At 38.6% G+C, this 25,934-nt stretch overlaps 1 protein-coding gene across 3 annotated transcripts in view; it reads right to left on the reverse strand.

Annotated features, from left to right (window-relative positions):
• PTPRD (protein tyrosine phosphatase receptor type D) overlaps positions 1-25,934 on the reverse strand; it is a 1,886,025-nt gene that overhangs the window by 54,293 nt on the left and 1,805,798 nt on the right. For all 3 annotated transcript variants that reach the window (XM_067553085.1, XM_067553086.1, XM_067553087.1), the window contains 2 exons: positions 23,838-23,961; positions 9,374-9,549 (listed from right to left, as the gene is read on the reverse strand). In XM_067553085.1, coding sequence (XP_067409186.1) covers positions 9,374-9,549; positions 23,838-23,961 — 300 coding nt within the window. The remainder of the gene's footprint in view (positions 1-9,373; positions 9,550-23,837; positions 23,962-25,934) is intronic.

The raw sequence follows: 25,934 nt of genomic DNA on the forward strand, positions 1-25,934 counted from the left end.
AAGCATTTACAATGTTAAAAAATACTTCTTCTGCATCAATGTTAGAAAACCTCTTTAAAACACTTCATGTGGTCAGTGCAGAGGGTCTTAGAGATCCAATGTGAAAAAAGGATCAACAATTACTTTCCCAGTGGAAAATGCTTACAATGATCTTTTTAAAGGCTCAGATTGACAGTCATTTTGTTTGATGCTTTGTAAGGGCCAGGTAATACTGACTATGACCATTTACTTGAGCAGGACTATTTTGGATGAGTAAGGGTAGTACAAGGAGACTAAGGAAAAAACCATGATTTTGCACCATTCAATTGTCACTTGGGTAGAGGTATAGAAGAGTGCAGCTCATGGAATATCATTATAACCTGATCTGCTTCCCTTGCCATTAAAATACCTTATAAAACTCTCTCTGCTCCTACACGATAGAAATTCTGCTCCATACATAGGTCTGATTTGGGAAGCTTGCTGTTTAGAGACCTGAATGAAGTGTATTGATCAGTCCAAAAAGGTAATAAAACTGGGGTTGCTATCCTCCACCCTTAGAACAGATTCCATTTTGTTATACCATTTCTTGGCTCCAGCCAAAGCGCAGATTGTTTCAGTGAGTGGTTAGGAAACCATCAAGGAATATATTCCATTGCCATTGCATGGATATTCAACATCCAGATCTACAGAAAACCCACATACAAAAACAATCAAAACAAATAATACAACATAATCATCATGTATTACATTAACAGGTAAGATGGGACTAAATGAAGGATGATAAAGCTCAGAAACTATGGAACTTGTGCATGCAGGAGAATCTCTCTCCTACAGCAGCATATTTCCCAGAATCATACTATGTGCATGTAGCCGGGAGGTGTGGCCTCCGTCGGAGATTGACAGAGAAGGAGATTCAAACCCCTTCTGGGGTTTGGAGCCGGGGAGTACACCGCCTGACCATAAGCAGGTAGGCGGGACTGGAAGTATAAAAGTCAGGGGAAGGCGGCCGAGGGAGAACGATGCCTCTCCCTTGGTATCGGAGCCTAGGGCTGCAGCTGACCGCCCCATGGAGGAGAGGCTGTCGGAGCTACTCACTGCATGGGGCCTTGAGGACCTGGAGGAGCCACTTGAACCCAGCGAGCTGGAGGAGACCCCTGGATATTATGACCCAGAGGAGAGGCACTGGAGCTGCCCACTGGAGGAGCTACCCGAGCTGCAACCTCCTGTGAACCAGAGGAGACCCCAGGACCCTGCGACCTAGAGAAACTGCCCTCCGCAGATGACTCCGAAGAGTTTCTGGACCTGCCATCGACAACGAGGCCGAGGGCTTCTGGAGTTTCCCTTGGGCAGAGGGCCCTGAGGAACCGGGTATGTCTCAGGAGACCAGGTACTCTAGGGAGAGGGTGGGAAGAGGTAGCCCAGGGAAGCTGACTACAGTTTAGCTGAGCTTGCATTCACAACAAGGCAGCGTGTTTCTGCTGAAGCCCCACTGACCCAGTGATGGGACACCCCATCAATGACAGGGCCCTGGGCTGGGACACAATGCAGATGGGTGGGCCTACACCCCCCTTTCTACGCTGACCTAGGGGTGATCGCCCACTGAGGTCCAGAGCCTATTCCCCACTATCTTCCCCGCCTTGCCTAAGGGCCAGGGCTTTGGGAGCGCTTGCTTGCCTCTCGGGGGGGCTAGAGACTGTTTTCCCCAATGCCTGCCTGCGGGCTAGGCCTTAGACTATTTCATTGCCCTGTCAAGGGCTAGAGACTGTTTTCCCCACTGCTCATGTCTGAGAGCTGAGCCTTGGAATACTGCCTCACCCTACCAAGGGCTAGAGACTGTTTTCCCCATTTGCCGGCCCACCCTGCCTGAGGGCCAGACCTTGGATTATTGCCTCGCCCTGCTGGGCCTGAAGGCTGTTCCCCACTGCCTGCCCGCCCTGCTGATGGCTGGGCCATAGACTATTTTCTCGCCCTGTGAGGGGCTAGAGACTGTTCCTGTGGTTACACCCACCTTGCCTAAAGGTCAGGGCTTCAGAACTGCTCACTCACCCTACAAAGGACTCGAGACTGTTCCCGTTTGCTTTGCCCACCCTGCCTAAGGGCTGGCGCTCACCACTGCCTCCTCACCCTACAAAGGACTCGAGACTGTTCCCATTTACCGGCCCGCCCTGCCTAAGAGTCAGGGCCTTGAACTGTGTGCTCGCCCTACTAAAGGACCAGAGACTACTTCCTCATTTGTTTGACTCTTCCACCTAAGGGCTGAGGCCTGAAATGGGGACTCGCCCTGCTAAGGGCAGGAAACAGCCCCTTTATTTTAGACTGCCCACAGAGCTCAGGCAGTGGGAGGTGTGGCCTCTCTGAGAGATTGACAGCGAGGGAGAGCCACCGGCACCACCCACAACAGGGGACACTTTACCATGCATCAAAAACAAAATAAAAAGTCTCTATTACTGCAGTGTGAAATCCTCAAAGTGAAAATGGCTACATCTACATTTACATTTTACACTTCCAGGACAGTGGGGGAATTATGTGTGGCCAGCTCTTATGAGACTTATCCTTTGTATTTCCTTTGGGTCCAGGCTATGTGATGGAAATTACAGAGCTAACATATTATTCTGGGGAGACCAACCCACTAGTCCACCAGAGAATCAGGTCTATCCAAAAGAGTTAGGAAAAACTACCTCAGAGTAACTTCATCCAGGGAGCATGAGGCACTCTTCTGATATGTTCACCAGTCCCAAATGTACAAGACCTATGAAAACTGGAATTTGAATAGCCTTTGTGGAGCATGGATTCAGGTGAATTACCAGCATTCCCTTTTTTTATATATGCACAATGTCTCTATCCATAACGGAGCATGAGGAAGGCAATTAAAGTTGAAATATTTTATTTGGTAAATGCAGTCTGAGTTAGTACCACTTTAGGATGATATTGTGAAAGAGTCCTAAAGGAGTCAGGCACCCAAAGTATACTGAGTTTCAGTGGGAGTTGAGCCACTCACTGCCCTTTGTGCAAAATCTCCCCCTTATTGGACTGCTGTATGGTTGAGTTTTACAAATGTGACAAAGTGAACTGGTCCTACAACATAATCTAACACGTCCAGTGATATAACAATAGTCAGATTGTTTGATGTGCATTTTGTCATAAGCAAACACAAAGCAGTACAAAACCAATACATTTCTAATTTAACTTTTTGTGAATCTGGCGTATGCATGGTCTAGCAACAGTTTTGCCAGCACTGCAATTTTTTTGCTAGCTTTAACTACCATCCATTCTTCTCTTCTTCACATCTCAACATTCTAAAAGAGTTAAAAACAAAATAATACTGATAGTTCCTTATTGATCTGTAAGTTACTGGTTTGCCATCTTAAATCAAGCACTTATCTTCTCCTATATAAGAAGACAGTACTATTTAGCAAGAAAGAAGTGCCACTTGCAGCGTCCTTCCTGCCCTGAAAGCATGGCTGCTTAGATCAGAAAGCTGAGAATTTATAGATAGCTTACCAGATAAAGACATGCGTATTCTTCTAGTTGCCACAATAAGTAACCATTATTTTTGTGACTGGTCTTCTGTGTTTACATTAAATATCCAGCACTTTCAAAAAATAAAAGCAGACAGCCTATACTGTATAGTGCAAAAGCAATGTTTATATGCTAACTAACCATTGACACTTTGTTTGGACTACGTGAAAGATAGATGCAGTTTATAGTGTTCTGATTATACATTTTATTTGCAAAGAACAGTTAAATGAAAGTATTAATGACTCTTCTAGTTCCACAGCCATGTTAGCAAAGATATGGATCACTGTCACTATGCTTCCAGTACAATCTATCTAAACCTACCTAACTTGAAAGATAATGAATCTGTTTCTCCCCAGTAAAGGGCCAGTATTACAAATTAAACATTATCTTTATCACAATCCTATCAAAATTTATCCCAACTATGTATCTGTTTGAAAGTCTGTCATGTATTTCAGGCAAGCAAGACAACAAAACTCCACCTCAGTTATGATCTGGCTAGTGTATACGTACCACTGCTTTTTGTTGGATGCAATCAGAACTGCTCAGCTATGTATCACAGGCCCATGTCTGCCATCAGCAAATGAAAATTCACTTTATGTGATAGAGGCCTCTGCTTCTGGAGCAAAAGAATTTGGGGATTATCCCCAGTGCTGCCTTGAAATTCTGAATGCGCATGTAATGAGGTGTACCACACATTTACTTTAATGATATTCTTACTAAACTGTCTTTATGAGCAACAACGTTGCATACTGAATTTGTTGCACAGCTAAACATTCTTCAGTATCGCTTTCTGTACTTCTTGAACCTCTATAAAACTTGCCTGATACTATTCAATACTCCCCTCTTTCTATCAAAAAATAAAACCAAATTTCATTCTAATTTCAAGTCTCAAGTAAATGGATTGTCCACTTTACTTCTCCAATGTCTTGGCATATGCTGTGCCTCCATTTTTGTTTACAGGTATGATGGATTATAAACCTCTCAAAGGGTTTGGGACTTCAAACAGCGTTCTAACGGGATAACATATAGTTCTGAACTCTCAAAAAACACACCCAACACTCGCAAAACAAAGGCAGCCTCTGTTGCAATGAATGTATCTACTGCATATTATCAAGTTCATCTGGATTCTCCAAGGAGAGTGGAATCTCTCTTGGCTTTACCACAGATGGTTATCGACGGGCAGGGTGCGAATAGGTGGACTCAATGCACAACGAAGAGGATGGCACATACTAAGGCAGAGCAGCATAGCTCTGAGTGCCAAGGGGGATTCTAGGCTGCATGAACCCAGTGTGTAGCTATTGCACTACCTAAACTACATGCAATTATTCTCTAAAGATGGAAAACACACTCAAAACGGTACTGAATAATCTTTAACAATTATAAATATGCCAAATAGAAGCAAAGCCTATGGCCCTTAATTATCCCCACTTGTTCTTATTGAACAAATGCAGGACTGGTACAGAGTCTCATCATTTCATTATTAAATTAATGGAAAGATGATACTGCTTTCCTACTGATCTTTTGACACGTAGGAAAGGACTATTTCAGCATATAGCCACTGTGTCTATGGCAACATGTAGTTCAACTTCTACATAATTAATTAATTATTTTTGTTTGCATTTCTATATATTTGTGGCTTGTAACGGTCTTCGTTTTCTGGCAGTTAATGACTGGCAAGATCAACTTAAAGGCCTACAGCAAAAGTGACAGGCTCTTGACTCTTCCAGCTGGTCATTAGTTGTGAGGAAATGTCTGAAGGAAATGTATCAGTGTAAGTAATAAGTAGTTCCTCATTTAATTCAGAAGTTTAAATTCAGGTTCATATTACTAAAGCAGTTGTTGCAGCCCTTTTACTGTATTTGGCTCTAATTCAGTGGGATGTTGTTACAGAAGGGTCTGGCCATGAACATCGTTTTAGTGTCAATGATTGTGATGAGGAGGAAGTATAAATGAATGTCTGTTTCAGTACATTTCAGAGTGAGTCTGTACCAAGAAATTAGAGTAAGGAATAAGAAGTTTGAGATTCCTTACAGTGGAATTACCTGCTACAATATCTTATCCCAAACAATATCTTTGAGGGGAAAATATGATGACACAGTGGATAATGACATTTCCTTTTGTTTCACACTGAGGTCTCCTGTCCTTATCTGGGTGCTCAAATCAACGTATATGTTGATTGGTGCATGATGTATCATGGAAAAAATTTGGGACGATATGCTACGGCATGGAAGTCCCCGGAGAATGCAATAAACCAAAAAAATCCAGCACTAAAAATGTAAATGGGGGAGGGGAACCAACCCAGAAACTCTCACACTATAATATTAATGCTTTAAATTGTGTTATGTGTTCCTGTACTGCAACAGTTAACTGCTTTTCCTAATCTCTAGTTTTCGCCCCTTAATGTTTTCCTTTTATTTCATTCAGACTAAACTCATGCATGTAATAAATATGTTATCAACACTTTTCCATGCACTGAAGTGTATATAATCCTTTTTCATATAAATTATGTGCATGATAGCAGAGTAATGGGACTGGTTTCCTCTCTGAAGTCTGGATTAGGTCAGGTGAGATTCCGGAGATGACATTTAAAACAAAAACAATGAAGTGTGAACGGTTATAAATGAAAGAGCTTTCCTTATTCTGCAGCTTCCCTATAGGCAAACAAGTGAATAACTAATTCACTGAAACATCTTCATTTGACATTCTCAGCTGTGAAATATGTAAGTTCTCAAAGCTGAGGTTAGTCAGACATCTAACACATGCTAATGAACCAACTTAGTTTGTTTCTGCAGATGCAGCACAGGTTAAAAAGGCTGATGCCAAGCTGCAGGACTGAACAATGAAAAAAGCAAGGTAAACAAAATGAAGACATGAAGATAGAAAGGAGATGAAGTCCCAAAGAGAAACAATCTTCCTTTGCTGACAGGACAATGATTAGGGCTGCCAAAACACTAAAGCGGATGGGGGGGGGGGAAAAAAAAAAAAGGATGTCCTAATCTTCATTAGCATTTAATAGCGCTTGTATTTCATTTTTGAAATTTCATTTGGTCTTCTGTTGTATAAAGAAATGATGGTGTAGAAAAAAAATCCATATAATCTTCTAATCATATTCTTTCCCAGTCTAGGGATTCCCACTTCTATGCCACAAATAATACCATTAAGACATTATCTGAATTTGCTATCTTAGGAGAGGGAAGAGGTAAAATAAGTGTCATATTTTCACATTTGCAAGCTCCACCTTAAATGAAATTGCCCATTCTGCAAAATTATGTACTGAGGTCTGGTTACACAGACTGTTATAGACTGGCCTAACTGTATGAAACTCATTTCACTTATGCACTAAGATTGAGCTAAATCATAAATGAAAGAAATGCATAGACATAAGCACTGATACACAAAGCCAGTCCACTGTCTAGGACTGTCTGGACTCTCATTACACTCAAGGAATGTGTTGCCACTGAATGCAAATCATATGTGAAGGTGATTATTATTCTGATCAGCTCTTTTCAGGATACAGTTAGCAGAGAGTAGAGTTAGCTTGAAACTGCAATAAGCAATTAGTGAAGAGAATGAGCAGAATTTTATTTGGTTATTTGAAAACAAGTTTCTGTACATGGGATAACGACCTGCAGTGTTAAGATAAATGGTAAGTATTTAAGTAACAACACCTTCTGCAAAGGACTGCTCATTATCATCAGACTTTAGAGTAGCACTGATGCCATTTAGTGGTAACTTCATTATTAAAAGCAACTAGTGAGGAAATGGGCAGAATTTAATTTGCCTAACTCAAAACAACTTTTGGTTCCTGGGCTAACTAAGGCCTGCAGCATTAAGATAAAATAAACTATGCTGATAAAAATACCTTCTGCAGTGGACTCATTATCAACAGGCATGTGTGGGCAGTGATGTTAACGTAGGTTGAATTTACATGCAGGCACTGATTCAATAATTTAACTGCTCTGGCTTGCCTGAACTGCACGCTGTACCTTTATTTCTGATAGGTGCTGAAATGGGAAGAGACCAAATCTGTACATAAGTCTTCAAACTAAAAGCACTGCAGTCACTAAGTTCAAGTTACATAAGCAGCACAGCCCTGTATACATCCAGCATGGGAAGAGAACTTAATGTCATTACAGTAAGATATTATTACAGTGGATTTTGTATTACAGTGGATTTTGTTTTGCTACCATTTCATTCAACTAAAAATGTTCTAATTTTAAAAATGGAGCTTATACATAAACTGCTTCTATATAAACTATGATCCAGTCAGATGCACAGTCTACTTTTTTACTAATTTAAAGACTTTTGTATGATAGCATCTTTTCCTCTCTCTCTCTCGCCCCCCCCTTTTCCCCCCTCCAACTGTCAGAACTTTTCTCGACCCTAGATATTTATGACACTTTTGACCCTGCTGGCTTATTTCGACCCTAGTGGACCACTTCCATTCTTTTCATAATTTAAAAAAAAAATCCTTATTTTTAATTTAACATTACAGTTATGCAAAATATTTCTGATACCCATCCACTCCATTGTTTCCTTTACGATCACACACATACCTTGCATTCCATCACTAGCTTCACTAATTTTACTTTGACCTTTCCAGATTAAACCTGGTGACAGCCTCATAGTTGAAACACCATAGATAATTGTATCTTCTATTTTTGGCATATATTAGTAAGATAAACTTTTTTCTTTTAGCAAATAGTGCAAATTTAACAAATATAACACCCTTATTATAATTTTATCCACAGCTGAATACTCAATTATCTTAACTAAAACATAGTCAACAGACTATAAATCCAAAGGTTGCATGACGGTGACATATCTTAAGTTCCATATGGAAAGATGACAGCTATATTCTTGTTTTAGTGAAAGAAGTGACATTTACAGTCATCTACTCTTGTTTCTAAGGATGGATGCATTTCATGAAGTTGAGATGTTTGGTTCAGATAAGTAGCCAAAGCTTGAATTCTAATCTGAATCTTATCCAAACCTGCACAAACTGGGCTAGAAGTCTGGCACAAATATGCTGTTTCACAGTTTTTAAAAACAAAACAAGGAAGTACAGAAGAGCAAAATTGTGCACTATTTTACCAAACGGATTGCAGTTCAAGAAATGGTTTTTTTCACATTCAGTGAGGGCCAATTTTTTGACTGGGCAAAAGTTTGAGCTGATTTTTATTTTATCAAAATTCAGTCACTAATCCCTATTTGGTTCTTGTTAGATAAGTTGACTTCTAGTTATCACTTGTCAAATTGACCTTGTTCTGGGTGGGAATCATTTATACAGCTTGTTTTAATCAGAATAAAAATTTGCCAAATAATACGTTAGCTGATATTTCATCATTTTGTGCAGGAACACAAAATATTCAGCAGCTAAATATTAAAAAAAATCATGTCTTCTTAGGTGCTTGAACAATGCCTAATATATTCCGGCCCCATTAATAATAGTAATAACAAAATTCATTATCAATTTATGTGAAAATGGTTCTATTAGAAAATAGTAACTTGCATCAAAACAACACTGCAGCTTAGTTCGGACTTAACAGTTGAACTGGCTAGAGAAACCATTAAAGATGCTGGGATTTCAAGTTTCATAGTCACTAGAAAACAGACTAAAAAAAATGGCATGGTTGTAATAGCTTCATATTTGGAACTGAAGTTTATTACATAGACCATTTAATAATAAAGACACTATTATTAGCTATCACTTTAAAATATTTCACATACAGAAAGGACTGGGCAAAAATTCAGGTTTGAGTTTGAGTTTGAGAGGCAGGTTTGATCTCAAACCTTATATAAATGATAAAGCAGATATAGGTCTTTAATTTTTTTCAATCAGTCAGTCTACAAAAGCAATAAAGTTCTGTCTTACCCTGGACCTTTCCTCCAGTTTTGTCATCATGACGACAGTTGCACCCCGTTGCTCCCACATCATTCTCCAGAAATCTCCAAAGGTTTCTGGGAGAGCCCCTTGCGTTGCTATATAAGCATTCTGCTTTCTGTAACCATCTATGTAGTTGGCATTAACATAGTCACTTCCAGGTATGCCTGCAAAGCAAGAAGAGTGAATACCTATGAGAAGTCATATCACATCAGACAGTATTCCTGAAACATTCTGTTATACAGAGGAGCACTGGTGTCTCCATATGTTTTAATGAGTACATTCGATACATGATAAACAATTAATATAAAGTTGTGATGTCAACTGGCACAGAAAAAGAGTTTAGATATGGGCAGATTCTTGCCCTGGCACCAAACTTAAATGAGAGAACCTCATTTTTTTTTTTTACTTAAATTGCAGAGACCAACTAGAATATATGCTCGTATTTATTCCAAGCAGTTTTGGTATCTTTCTGCCAAAGTGGTGATCAATCAATCAACAAAATGTGTCAAGAGAGACAAAGTGGATATCAAACTCCAGCTGTCTCTTGTCCCCACGTTTCCACTCTTCTCTCCAATGCAGCCTATCATTTTACGTTGTTTTCCTACAAAATTTAATTTGCAAAAGAGAGGAAAAAACAAGAAAAAGTATTGTAAAAAAATTAATTCCCTAAATTGAGGAGGAAATCATCATCAGCTGCACAAATCTTAAATGGACCAATTGTCTGTGCGTGAATTTTGGGGCTTGTAGGTGACAGAATGTTCTACTACAACCACAGTAACTGTATTAATAAGAATGGCCTGCTATGCTTATGGCCTATGTGGGTATTTTGGCCAGTGACTATATGCAGTTTGTTAATTCAATGACCATGCTGGACTGTCCATGTTGACAGGAAAAGATCCATTTTGGGGCATTGTTCCATTTTTTGCAAGGGGTACCAAGATGGTTCTGTTGCATTTCAGATCATGTGTCCCCTTCCTTGGAAGAGGACAAGATTTCTTCACTCAAAGGAAAATTATAGGTTCTCATGGTTTCATTCTTTACATTTTTTAATATGGGAAAGGAGCTGATAGGGACTATTATATTTGCTGTTTGTACTTCTCCCCATAATTGGACTGAAGTGCATCAATATTGGCCTTCTCTTAGAAAAAAATATGGAAGCGAAGTACAAAAAATCATGGAACCTACTATAACATATGCGGATGAAATAAGCACCTTCACAAGCCTGAATAAAAATTAAATTCATATATAACAAGTTTGAAAATTCTAAGACCCTGCATAGAAATGCAGTCCTGTTCTGTTGAGTCACCCTGGGCTTAGGTACTAAAATCCTTTATTGAGATTCAGAGGTATTACTGTCAAGTCATGCAGGCAGGTGCCAATGGGCTTCAACCGGACATAAAGGGCTTAGCATATCTCTTTGAGCAGGGGGAAAAAAGAAAATAGCGCAAAGGAAATTCCAGATGTGTTGTAACAATTGGGCCTCCAATTTACCTTACTTGTGAGCTCAACTCAAGAAGTGAGTGAAAGGGCATAAATAAAATAACACAATAACCTAGAACAATAAATGTTAATGAAAAAGGTGCAAAATGGAGACAGAAAGATTGAATTAGTCCAAACGAAAAGGACTACCTGATATAATTCAAGGATAGTATAAAGATCATGTCTCATAAATAAGAGAAGTGTGGGACCAGAAATCAATGTCCCAAAGTTATTGGACAAAATAATGAAGGGATGGGCTATACCACCCGATACTCCCTTTTGGGGGTTCTTAAACGAAAAGACTTTGGGAGAGAAAAACATGCTAACAACCACTTCGGATGGGGAGACAGGTAGACTGGGAGCAGAGAACTTCACCAATGGGCTGCCACATCCGTCATCTCCTGAGATCCACTGTGATACTGCTGGGCCTTTGTCATCCTGATTCTGAAAGAAGTCCTGATCAGATGGTGCCAAACACACCACTTGGGAATGTGAGACTTTGATCCCTGTTGTCACTCCCCATTTGTGTTTCCTTTTCATTCCCTACCTTATTTCTTCTATTTCCTATCTCACTTTTTTTGCCTTCTGTTTAATGAGAGTCTGGCTTAGCTGGCCAACGCATATACCTTGCAACACTGCTGAAAGACTGTGACCAAAAAGGCAGCTAAAAGTAATGCCTTACATAATACCAATGTTGGTACCAGTCTGCTGTGTCTCGCAGTGCTTGGTAAGACCACAGGCATGCTGTGCCTGCATATTTCCAGCAGTAGGGTTGCAAGTAAAAGTCAACACCAGAAGCAGAATCTGCATTTTCTATCTTCTCTCTCCTCTCTTGTGTGTATGTTTGTCTTGATTAGTCTTCTATGAAATCAGATCAGACTTAACAACAGCAGCTCCAGCACATCTCTATTAACTTCTCCCCAAAAAGGACAGTCATTGCCATCTTTAATACCATCTAAAAACCTGTTGGGGGAGGATCTTCTAAAAACTCTCTCTCCAGCTAAGGGGAAAGAGAACAAAGAATGTTGTTAAACTAAAAGCCTTACTCAATATTTTACATTTCAAATGCTTCAGCTGTTTTTTCTTCTTTTCTGTATCTTTAAGAAAAGATAAAAGAATTTTTAATGGTGTATTTGCCACGGTGCAAAGGCAGCTGAGGTCTCTGTATAACAAACCCCAAACCTTGTTTAAAACTGTTTAATATTAAACAGTGTCAATATGATGTTAACACCCTTGTCTATTTGGGCCCATTTATTTAATCAAAACTGACACAACTGAGGGAAACCAGACACTAAGATAATGGGCGTGGTTTAAAACATAGGTAGATAAGCCCCCTAGTGACTGCCATGCTCAGGGAGGAAATGTATTTTCAAATGTGTAATATGTTATTGTTTTGAATTGCCAATGAAGTCAAACCCTAGGGGTTCAATTCTTCACCCAATGAAGTCAAAGGCTGCCATTGACTGGGACTTGGACTGTGTGCTCTTCTGAAGACAAGTTAGGGACTCAGCATATTCATACCATACTTACGGTGTCATTATCAGAGAGACAAGGTGGGTGAGGTAATATCTTTTATTGGACCAACTGCTGTTGGTGGGAGAGAGTTGGTGTCATCACTGTGTTTTAATTGATGACTTTGAGATCCTAGAGAAGTTGGAATTTGGGACAGCTGCTTTTTCTCTATTTTATTCATTTTTGTGTAGAAAACTATTGTATTTTTGGAAATGTTGGCTGCAACATATCAAATTGTGCAACAGAATAGAATAGTATGAAAGTAAAGCTAAGGGTCTTCTGAGTCATTTTTCTTTTGGCAGGAATTACTGATAAAGTTAGATAATAATTTATGCTAGATAATATTTAGTCCTGCCTTGAGTGCAGGAGAATGGTCTAGAAGACCTCTCAAGATCCCTTGCAATCCTGAAACTATTAGATACGGAACTATTACAGTTAGGGTCATAGTAAGGGGCCCACAAATAGTCCCAAAATAGAATACAGGTGAGATCATAGACCGCCCTTTCTCTGATTTCTTTCAGTTGATTTAGCCATTGGTCTTTCACTGGAATAGATTTCCAAAACAGAAAAGTTGTGTGTCTTGTACCATGACGAGCTACTGAATCTTTATAATAAATAATAACAACAACTAGCTCTTACGTAGCTCATCACTAGATTTCAATTTATGAAATATCTTTCAATCTCTACTTCAGGATCAGAGTAATCAAATCTAAATTTTTTTATTTTTAACTTCATGTATAACTGAGACTCTCTCTTTCTAAAACTCAGAAACATGACCCTGTCCTTCCACAGCTATCCTAACAAGCAGTTAGGTAAATTAGACACAATATTCCAAAGAAAATGAGAAATCTGAATGTACAATGGAGTAATCTCATTATCAAATCTTTACTTTTGCTCATTAGAGATTTGCTCATTAGAGATTTTATTTAACCTACCTAATTTTTCTTTCTAGCACCCACTGACCCCCTATAGTGATACTAATTAAGATCCGATATAATCTGGAAAAGATTTTAAAACTATGGATTATGTTTTAGGGTAGCATTAGTGTGGTCTGTTATACCAGCCTTGGAGGCTCAAGGAAGCTATATAGATTTTTTTTTTAAACTTTTGTAAACAGCATTCAGTTTAACTGCAACTATAATTTCAATTTGTCTTTTAATATATACATGTCGTGTGTGTAGTGAGAAAGTGCTCACTAAATATTTCAGGACAAGAAAATACCTCTAACTTTAGAGTTGAAGAGAGAACAAACAGCATTCTCAGATCTACAAGCACCCAGGAACAACCACTGATTCTATGCCTTATAGCTGATCGAAAAAAATTGCCATTTTTTTTTTACCAAAACAAAAAATTTCCTGAGAAAATTTCTGCTTTCATCAATTTTTTCAGGTTTTTGATTAAAATTGTATGTTTTTGAGTGTTAAAAACTGTTTGGTTTTCAGATTTTCCAAGAAAACCTGAAAAAATATTGTTTAAAAAGACCCTCCAAAACCCGGGGATTTCAATTTCATTTTCTTTGAAATTTTCTATGGGAAATAAAAGTTTTCCTTACCATCTTTACCATGCACTGAAATGCCTGAGATAGGGGTCAGAATTGGCTCAGAATGATCCCTCAGCTATTTATTATACAGTGCTTACTCATAACACTAAAAGGCACAATAAACTGAGTAGGGATGTAGGGGCGGAAGCGGGAGGGTGAGAGTTCTCTCCTAATTTCTTACTTTCCTCAATATATATGCAAGATTCATGTGGTCTTTTCCCCTGTCTCCATCAATTTTTTTACTGTGATTGCACCTCTTGGCTAGCAGCTTTTCTTTCACAAAGATGATTCCCTTTCTCTTTCCATTCTTCTCAGTAATTTTGTCTGTGGACAGCTCTTGGTTGTTTTCAGGATGATGGGTCATTGTCTTGATGCTTACACAGTACTTACTTCATCACAGACATTTTTAAAAGTCATGTGTCCTGAAGACCATACCACGTGACTACTGGCTATTTTCCCCTAGTAAGTCTACACTGTGTGCATACCTGAAAAGCATCGATTCCATTTATAAAGGTTGCCATTTGGCGTTCTCTCTCACTAGATTAGAAATGTTTTCATGATACTCCTGAATGTGGAAATCTGAGTTAATGATTTAGACCATAACTATATGTACAGTGATGACGTAGCGCAGCTGCACCGATACAGCTGAGCTTATGCAGCGTGTCTGGTGAAGATGCTCTATGTGAATGGGAAAGCTCTCTCCCATCGGCATAAAATATCACCTCCATGAGCAGCAGAAGCTATGTCTACAGGAGAAGCTCTGAAATATTCACACCCCAGAGTGACATTAGTTTTGCCGACGTAGTGTAGATACAGCCTTAGAAAATACATCTGCAGGGCACAATGTCACATTTTCTTCCCTTATCAAGATAATAAAACACATCTTCTCAAAGAAGATGAGAAGGAGGCCAATTTGAGAAATCTATATCTACTGGGTATTATTAACAAAGAAAATGAATCAGGCTGATAAGAAACATTTTTGGAATAAATTAGAATTACATTATGATGTCTGGTATCACACTTTGAAGCATATGTTGTTATAAATAAAAGCCTGAAAATTTAAAAAAAAACAATGCTTTTTTTGTAAAGTGATCTTCTGGGGTGGTTGGCCTCTGGAGCAACAGTAAACAACTCAGCCTGAAGATTATCAGCAAGAGGGAATACTGCAAACTCTACATCAAACACTGCATAATGCTCTTTGAATCCGATGCTAAATGTAGCGCTAAAGAATTTACCAAAATCCAGAACCGCTAACATTTTAGTATTTAAAATGGAATGGATGAGGGATGTTCCCAGACTAGATCCTTATTGAATCATGGAAAGAAAGCAACCTATAAGAATATTTGCAGAGGGGCTTTTGCAGGGAGAAGTGAAGGTGGAACATATCACAGAGCTGGCACTCTCACCTGCATCCCCTTTTACTGGTGAAAAAGGCTCTCTGCTCTGTTGTTCATGGAGATTGAATTCCATGGAATTTGTAAGCGGGGGCTCCCTTGGATATGAATGTATGAACCCTTTCTCTGCAGCTTTTCCCTCTAAAGCAGATGATACCTGAGCAGTTACCTTCACTAGAATTCTTTAATTGAATTCTTCTTTAATGAGTACTAAGTTAATGCATCTGCACTTCTGTCTGTTAAGAAAGCTGTGAGCAGTGGTGTGTTTCAAGGGAGGGTGGTGCAGTGAGGCCAACACTATGCAGGATTGGTTTTCCCTGCTCAGATTGTGGGGATTCGTAGGGTTCTCGCCATTCAATCCACTTATTCCCCCACCAACTCAATGCACACCACTCCCACTCTCCCTTGTTACCTCCACACATGCCAGCATCACTGTCATGACTCACTCTCCTAGACATGCCCACACCCCCTCTGACTTAGTCCCCCAGTCATCTTTTCACACACACATCAGTTACATTCAAAATGAGCTTAAAAAAACTCACCTCACTCACTCTCCGAATCAACCCCCATCCCTACACACCACATACACTACTCACTTGCTCAGCAAACTCCCTACCACACACACAACAATCCCTTCAGGGCAGGGGCCTTATCAGATTATTCTCTGGCAAGTGTCTAGTGCAATGTTTGTGCTGTATAAATAATAAATAGTAATAACTAGTAAACTGAGCAAAAGTGAAACGCCCATTCCAAAAGGAGATAAATGTACAATACCAACATTTCATAGCATCATTTCTCTGACCATAGAGACACTCCGAGCTGAGAAAACTGGACAACACTGTGTCATATCTAATAGCACAAAAACAATCAAATGCCAGTCAGTTTGATTGTACTGTTATGAAATCCTGCAAACCTTTATTAGCTGCTATAGCTTGAAGGCATCTTACCCACAAGCACGGAGGCAACTGCCATCATTATTTAAATTTGGGTGTAACAGTTTGAGATCAGTGGTTTGGTTGTGCCTGCTTTCTGTAAAACATGGGTCAGGAAAGGGACAGTGGTCTAAATTCTGTATTTAGTTACACTGCCGTGAAACTGGAGGAACTCATTAGTGGTGTTACTCCTGATTCATGCTGGTGTAACTAGGCACAGAATCTGGCCGAATCTCTTCAGCATCATTTCCCTTGTAGAATTTGTACCAGGGATGGTGTCCCAGTTCCTGACGGAGAACTCAGTTGAAGAATGAGTTTCCAGATAGTGCAGAACAATTCTCTTATACACGTTTACTAGTAGCCCTTCCCTCTACAAGGAGGAGTGACCAAAGCCTGTAGGCTTCCTCTTTGGAATGGAATTCTAGCACTGTGGTGGCAACATTATATGAATGGCTGAGTGCAAAGACCTCAGCTTCTCAAAATATCTCAGGAGAATAAAGTAGCCAGATTTTACACATACACGGAGCAAAAAACCAGTGAAACAAAAATACCCAGTAACACAATTCAGATACAAAGCAGATAACGGATAAAAACAAACAGTCTCTCTGTGATTATTGCTTTAGTATTGGACTGTTCTCATGAAATACAATGAGAGTTGAACAAGCAGCAATATTCTATGTGTACACATGTAAGAGATATAGGTCCCATACAATGGAGCTGGTAATGCAGACCTCAGCATTATTTCTTTGAGTCCCTGAAGAAAGTTGTCATTTTAAATAGCTTTAATTAGACTTCACATTTTATTCACTGACTGAAATCACATCATGAAATTGTTTCAAATCTTTACAAAGGCTAAGTACTACACAGTCTTTCTACTTAAGACAAATTAAACCATAAACCTTTGTTTCTGTGAGGCTTCTCTAAAAGATGTCTAAAAATATAGAGTCTGAAGTAATAGGATTAAACTCTGTCCTGTTTGTAAACAATTAGCTTGAGATAATGTAATAATGAATAGAAAATGCTGATGAAACTGAACTATTGGCTTAAATCAACGACTAATGTTTTGAACTATGTCAGGATGAAATGAACTAAAACAGCTATTGGATGCAAATCAAAAAGCATTGTTTTTGAAAAAGTCCTCTTGTAACAAGATACATATTGGTAAGGAGATTACCAAACTCAAACAGTGCTGTGGTATAATCACCATGTAGTATTTATAATGCATTGAAAAAAAGCAGTATTCAGCAAATAAACTTAATAATAAATATTGATAGGACCAATAACTTTAACTAGGGGACAGGAAAAGAGAATATATTGCAAAGTAACATAGTTTAAGAAATAAAGGGATGAGGGGAAATTTAGGTGGAGGAGAAGATGGATTGTTGGCATGGGAAGGTATATGGGTTGGGCCTGAGTATGGGCTGATGGGACTAGAAAGTACAGGAAAGAAATGAAGGGAGAGGACAAGAGATATAGGAGTCTCAAGGGCAGAAGGCAATAGGGAGAAGAAAACTTGGAAAGGAGAACAGAATATGAGAAGGGAATGGGAGAATGATGACTGAACAGATAGGACAGGGAAAAGGATCATGGAGTGGAGAGAAGAAGAGAGAGGAAAAAGATGAAACAGTGGAAAAAGATAGAAAGGATTACAGTTAGAATTGGGGACTAGGAGTAAGTGGTGTGGAGGAGGTGAGGGCAGGAATGAGCAACAAGGAAGGGGGAAAACAGAGACACAGAAAAATATGTCTGGGAAAGAAAGCCAGGGCAGACAAGCAAGGAAAGAAGGGTGGGGGAAGGGAGTCAAGGAAAAACAAAAAGTTTCAATAGCTTTCAAATTTTCTAAACTGGTCAACAGAAAGACTGGAGACAAGGAAGGGGTGGGAAGAGTAGAAGGAGAAAAAGGAGGAGATAAAGCATTAAACAGGATCCCACAGATAACAACAGCACAATGCCAGGAGCATGACAACAATGCATTGTGATGAGAGAGTCATATTGACACAATATTGCAAAGCAAATATTGCAGTGCAATGTGAGGACATCACACTGATAATTTTGTGGCTCTCTGAAACTCAATTTATCGATAAAGCAGTTCTCCAGCTCTTCCAGGATGAGTATTGATCTACAGTACAGCGCTATGATGTCTATCAAAGGAATTCCTGAATGGAAGTAAATATTAACTTTAATGCCTCGATGACATACTGTAAATTCACAGTGTTCCTACTAACTTTCAACAAAAACAATTTCAGTTTAATTTTTTAAAGCAAAATAGTTATATGGGAAAACAATTACACTAACAGAATTTATATTAAATAACTAGGGATAGGATACAGAAGGACCTAAACAAACTGGAGGATTGGGCCAAAAGAAATCTAATGAGGTTCAACAAAGAAAAGTGTAGAGTCCTCCACTTAGGAAGGAAGAATCCCGTGCACAGCTATAGACTGGGGACCGACGAGCTAGGCAGCAGTTCTGCAGAAAAGGACCTGGGGGTAACAGTGGATAAAAAGCTGGATATGAGTCAGCAGTGTGCCCTGGTTGTCAAGAAGGCTAATAGCATATTGGGCTGCATTAGGAGGGGCATTGCCATCAGGACGCGGGAAGTGATTATTCCCCTCTATTCGGCATTGGTGAGGCCGCATTTAGAGTATTGTGTCCAGTTTTGGGCCCCCCACTACAAAAAGGATGTAGACAAGTTGGAGAGAGTACAGCGGAGGGCAACCAAAATGATTAGGGGGCTGGAGCACAGGACTTATGAGGAGAGGCTGAAGGAAACTGGGCTTGTTTAGTCTGCAAAAGAGAAGAATGAGGGGGGATTTGATAGCGGCCTTTAACTACCTGAAAGGGGGTTCCAGGGAGGATGGGGCTAGGCTGTTCTCGGTGGTGGCAGATGACAGAACAAGGAGCAACGGTCTCAAGTTGCAGTTGGGGAGGTCTAGGTTGGACATTAGGAAAAAGTTTTTCACTAGGAGGGTGGTGAAGCACTGGAATGGGTTACCTAGGGAGGTGGTGGAATCTCCATCTTTAGAGGTTTTTAAGCTGAGACTTGACAAAGCCCTGGCTGGGATGATATAGCTGAGGTTAGTCCTGCTTTGAGCAGGGGGTTGGACTAGATGACCTCCTGAGGTCCCTTCCAACTCTAATATTCTATGATTCTAACTAAGGACCAAATCCTTCACCCCTGTGTAAAAATCAAGCCAATGGACATTTTGCAAGGGCTCTTTCTCCAGAGGGATACGCAGGGGTATGCATGTGGGGGACTGGATGGAATAGTCTCCCCATGGTCTTGGAATATTAGTAAAGCTACTGTTTCTGCTAGCACAGCCTCCCAGCTCCAGCAGCATCTTCAGCCACTGCATGTTTCTTCACTGGGCGGTTTTGGGTGGTAAGTGGATCCACAGTCCAGGCTGGTTACACCCTCATAACTCTCCTCAGCTTTGCTCTAGGGACAGACACCATAGAGTCTACACAGATCACTAAGCCTGCCCTCTCTACAACCTGTTATCCCTATTGTGCACTGACTCTTCTGTGTTTCAGGCGCGTTGCCTGCAGATGGGAAGGACAGGAAATCACCCTGAACAGAGCATAAAACAACTGCAATGTGAGAGAGAGCACAAGTAACCAGACTGCAGTACTTAACTGTTCAGTAAGTATTTAATAATATAAATTTGTCAGAATACTTTCTACAGATAAAGATCATGTTCTAAATAGTGAATGCTGATTTAGTGGTAATTGGTGACTCAATATAAAAAAAAAACTATTAGCAGTTTCCTGCCTTCTATTTTCCTAAGATTTATCTTATATGTACAGATTTACTCTAATGCAGCATCTCATTTTAAAAGATGCTAAACTGCCCATCAGAGAAATAATCAAGCTGTTCTGATATGATAGATATTATTCACACTTGAATTTTTTCAATTGCTACTATTATGCAGATCATAGAATCATAGAAGATTAGGATTGGAAGGGACCTCAGGAGGTCATCGAGTCCAACCTCCACTCAAAGCAGGACCAACCCCACCTAAATCATCCCAACCAGGGCTTTGTCAAGCCACACCTTAAAAACCTCTAAGATTCCACCACCTCCCTAGGTAACCCATTCCACTGCTTCGCTACCCTCCTAGTGAAAAACTTTTTCCTAATATCCAACCTAGACCTCCCCCACTGCAACTTGAGACCATTGCTCCTAGTTCTGTCATCTAGTACCGCTGAGAACAGCCTAGCTCCATCCTCACTGGAACCCTCTTTCAGGTAGTTAAAGGCTGCTATCAAATCTCCCATCATTTCTTCTCTTCTGCAGACTAAACAAGCCTAGTTCCCTCAGACCCAATCACAAATTTTTAGTCTTAGATGCCTCCTAACAAGAACTGGAAGTCTTTTTTGTATGTGCATTTTAAAATTATGTTATTTCCCACTACTTTTAAACCCTCTTTTGACGTTTAAAATGAATTTTCTACTTGTACTAATATTATTTCTTTGTGTTTAACAAATTCTGGACAAATTTCTGCTCTCAGTTCTACACCAATCCATATCTTAGACCTCATCTCTGATGTTATGCTCTCTTCTAATACTATAGAGCTTCACCTTCTACTGTCCTTACATGCTCCCCTCCCCAGACACATCCAAAGACATCACAATATCAGAGATGAGATTCAACTTGCACACCAGAGTAGAATTCTTCCAAATGGTATTTTTCTTCAGACTGAAATTGAAATGAACACAACCAACTTGGGTTTACCTCCTAACATGACATTTAATGAAAGGAAATTAAGAACTAGCAAATTCAAAACCATAAAAAGACTCTTTTAAAAAAAAACCACAATATGCAATGTAAGAAAGTCGTTAAGGCCAAGAACTTAAAAAGATTCAAAAAGGGATTGGATGTTTACATGTAGAACAAAAATATAATAGCTAAAGCTAACAAAACTTTTGGAAGAGATCTTTAACTCCATGCTTCGGGGCTTAAACCAATTTTTAACTATTAGAGATAAGGATAAAACCTAATCTGTCTATAGTTGGGTTCTTAAATCTTCCTCCAAAGCATCTGGTACCGGGCCACTAGACGGACCTTGGGTCTGATTCAGTCTGGCAATTCCTATGTTCCTAGTTTGTGCAACAGCGTCAGTAACAAAGTATCACAGTTGAACTCAGTGTTTGTTTGTTTGTGAGATCCTCAAACATTACATTGATGGGTAGATTGTTAAGTACTACAGTTAAAAAAAAAAATACAGAGCCTAACTAAGAGGTTCTAAGCACCTTCCACTATTAGTTGGGGATGAAGTGCTTTTTTGTAACTGAGTAGATTTTTCAATAGAGAATTTTAGAAAGAACATAGGGCTGGATCCAAACTCCACTGAAGTTAATAGGAGTCTTTCAACTGACCTCAGTGAGTTTTGGATGAGGCTCATAGGAATTTAAAATAGTGAAAAATGTTTCCGATGAGGTTATACCAAATGAAATGTAGTCCAGCTTCTGAGCCTGGCCTATGTGGATAGTGTTACTTTGAAAAATATTCATGTACCGATATTAAGAGCATTCATTTCCATGGTAGCTTAAAAAAAATTCAGCTGTCAAATGAAATACTAGGTAGCCTATGTAATCCTTTTCTGCAAATACTATACTTACAACAATATTTAGAACTTTTCTTGTATTCTCGTAATTTTTATTAAAAAACATTAATCTACTGGATAATTTAATTATCCTCGTTTAACTGAGTGTTATTTCTGTGGTTTTTTTTCTTTTTCCCATTCTGATCACATCTCCAGAACATGCTAATTTCCAAGAAAGCCAAGGATCTTGGGTCATTCATTGAGGGGAATATGGCAGGCCTTTCCAAACCCAGTCATCTCTTAATTCATTTATGAATCAACAAATGGATTTATTTAAAATTAAATGTCCTTCTCTTTTGTCATTTACTCAACTCTCTTCCCAACCAATACCCAGTGAAAAATCATTTCCCTTGCTTTAGAACTAGTTACTTGTGACTTTACCATTTGTTCCAAAGAACTTTTAAACAATTCAGAAGGGCATTACTGTACAAGTGGGTTGTTTTTGCTTTTTTTTTTTTTTTAACACTATTTACCTGTCCTCTCTTTATTGCACCTGGACAGCTGTTGTTTTTGGTACTAAGCTACTTCATGAGAATCAAACCAATAGCAGAGACAACTCTAATTTTATTACACTCTTTGGTGTTGAGCTAGATATTTCTATAAACTAATGTGAGGAAATGTAACTGATGCCACTGAAAAATGTAATCAATACCAGTTAAATGAGCTCCATAGGTGGAACAAATGTAAGATGATTTTATATGCAAATTTTTTAAAGGCAATCATTTACATTTTCTAATATACGTGAGAAACTGTGTCTGTATTATCAAAGCATACAATATGCAGCTGCAATAAATTAGGCAAAGATGTAAATCTCAGCCAGTGGAATTGTGTTTTTCTTTACTGAGCATTTACTTGGTTGTGCATAGCACACTGGAGAATTGATTACACCTATAAATACTGTCACAGGTTTGGAGTAGCCAAAGATAAGGTGTTGTTCACAAGGTAGATTAAAACACTGCACAATTTAACATATAGAATGTTCAGAATGAAGCAACTATGTCTTTGCATATAGGATACAGGGACTGAAAGTCCTTTTTAATTTTAAAGCTAACTCAATATACAAGATCTATCAAATTTTACTAAAGGCAATTTTTATTTTCATTTAAATGACCTCATTTAACTATGCAATTGATTATACTACAGACATCACTAATACATGGGTAGCCAGCTGTGTAGAATAAACTGAAAATCTGCCTTAATTCCAAGAAACAGCTTGGGTAAGTAGTGAGAGGTGGCCAGTGAAAAAATATCCTCTGATGGATAATCAGTGACTCCTGCTGTTTTAGCACTTGGGAAACCAGACAAACCCTACAGATTCAATCATGTTATATGGCCTAGTTCAGCACAGGGATGACCAGATCTTTGGAAAGCTGTTTGCCAAAGACAGCTACAAAACTTTGTAATTTATACTAACATGCCCATCTACAGGCAATGAAATTTTGAATTTCCAGTAACACAAACACCTGAAATTCAGTTATTGTCTCTCAATGGCTTCTAAGAAAAATTTATTCAGTTTACAAGTGAAAAATTGGGTTTTCTAACTGCCAGATCTGCATACTCACTCTGGGACAAGAAACCCAAGCTGTGTTCTTTCTGGCTCATGTGTTATCACCAGCACTAAAGATTTGGTAAATGAAAACAAGTTATCGATTTTTATGATAATGTGAGAGCCAGACAAGAAACCATCTCACACTCTGTAAGTTGTGCTGGTTGGAATAAAAAAAATAGCGACAATTTTTGTCAAAAAAGTAAATAGATAAGACTTGGTATACACACAAGGAGCAGATGTGTTGAGAAAGAAGTCTCCCTTTTGCTACATATGACCTTGTCTAGCTTTTAATGCTTCATGTTATTTAATTACTGCAAATGAACACTGAAAAAAGATGATGATTACATGAATTTAAAGCTATTAATTTAATTGACAAGAGGTAAAATTATTACATAGGCATTTAAGATTTAATTAGTTTAATTTGTTAAAGATCTCCTTACCTTCTATTGCTGAAAGTAGAACACGAGAATGGTCATATGCAATTACATTCGCATATCTATTCTTTGGTTTGTTTACTTCCAGGTTAGAATGCTCCCACGTGAACTGCTGGCCAGGGTCAATTGACTTAAAAAAAAATGAAAAATTATTAGCTTAAAAGCATAAAATAACCTGAATAGCACTGATAGCAAACAATATGCTCCCAGTTTTACTTTTGCTTTATAAAAGGTCTACATAGCCAGAGACTTTCATATAGCACTACATGGTGCAAAGCATTTAGCCACAGCTTAAAGAGAAATGCACTCTGTCATACTGACACCTATTGACAGTTACATTTAGACATCTCATTTGTTCTTATACGAAAGAGAAAAACATATTTCTACATGGAAGGAGGCACAGAGATTCTAAAATAATATGGATATGTAGAAATGAAAATCTAGTACTTATCGAGGGATTGTTAACCATGCTTTCTGAGATTTTAGCCATGTTTTGAATTGTAAACTACAGAAATACCTTTTATTCGTTAGTTTTCAAAACACACATGAATAAAAAAAGATTACAATATGTTTCAGATCCATCTGTGTTTTGCAAACATTTCTGCACACATGCTAGATTATGCTTTAGAAAGATATGGAATATAAAAATTATTTATTACTTGTATCATAGTAGTGCCCAAAGGCACCAGCTGAGACTGGGAACCCCTTTGTGTTAGGTTCTCTATAATACACATGTTGCAGAATCTGGGGAAATGTGGTAGTAGAAACAGATACTTACTCTAGAAATATCTTATAAGCTTATAGATAGTTATACATCCTGCCTGAAGATGAGAAAAATGTCAAACTGATTCTCACTGTTGACTATTTTAACTAGAACAACTGTGGAAAAATAAGTCTGGAACACTGGAGTAAGTCAATAATATTAAGTATTGTAAGCTCCCTTGGTTATATAGGTATCATTCATGTATCTCCATTTAATATATATGCTCTAAAAGATAAATTTGGCATCTCTTACTGTAGTTAACAGAAATACTGATGTCCTCTATATATTTGTAAAAAAGGTGAACTTCAGCTCGACAGTAAAACATAAAGCTGCACTGAAATTGTAAAAGCTTAAGCTGCCCTGAAGAACTAGTGAACAAGTTACAATTGTCATCAATCTAGGACAGATCCTTGAATTCACTTTGCTGTTAAACCCAGTCTGTTTACTGACACTAATTTCTACACTAATAATTAAGAGTCAGATTTTAAAAGGTATATAAGCATCAAAAGATAGATGACTACTGGGAACAGGGAGTTAGGCATCTCAGTGCTTCTGAAAATCCCAGTAGGCACTATCTGCATCTTTAGGCATCTAAATATCTTTAAAAATCTGTCCATAACTACTTGTTCTACAGTTCTAAAAAGAATAAAGCTGGAACTATGGTTGAATAAGAAACTAGATTAATGAAACAATAAAGGTCATTATTACTTAATCTCCTTGATGATGAATAGATGGAAAACTTGATCTGGTTACAAGAGCCAAGAAATACTGCACTATGTCCAGGAACATTAGGGGTTAAACTACATTAAGCTGCATGCTAAGACTTAACACTACATTATGATTTAATACTTAAAATCAATTAACTTTGAGCTAAGAAATTATTATGATCCATAAATTAAAGATGTCATTGAGAACATGCCAAAACTCATGAAGATTTCTAGTTATACAAGTTTAACTTTTCATGGTGTAAGATATTCTAAAGAGCTACTGATCCTACAGATGTTCAGCATCTTCAGAAATTATACTCCTCTTTAACCCTTATTAAATTGTTTCCCTGAGGCTATAGTTCAACTAGAGATGTGTCAAACTGCCCAAATTAAATTAGAGTAACTAGACTGAATCTACCAGTTCAATGATACTGTTAATCCTTTCTCATCTAATGTCTTTTCATCTGGCTACTCCATTTATAACAAGATGTGCCATCTACAGTAATATTGGGGGGAAAAAGGAAAGTATTCTCTTGATTTCTCTTCACAAGCTGTAGCCTGTTGCATCCCACTGCATCCTGTCATGTTGGGTTACAGTGCAACAGAATGAAAGCTGAGGTTAAAAGATGTGAA

This window comes from Emydura macquarii, unplaced genomic scaffold (genome assembly GCF_026122565.2).
Source record: "Emydura macquarii macquarii isolate MOO-44397 ecotype Brisbane River unplaced genomic scaffold, CSIRO-AGI_Emac_v2 contig_1451, whole genome shotgun sequence".
Classification (NCBI taxonomy): Eukaryota; Metazoa; Chordata; order Testudines; family Chelidae; genus Emydura; species Emydura macquarii.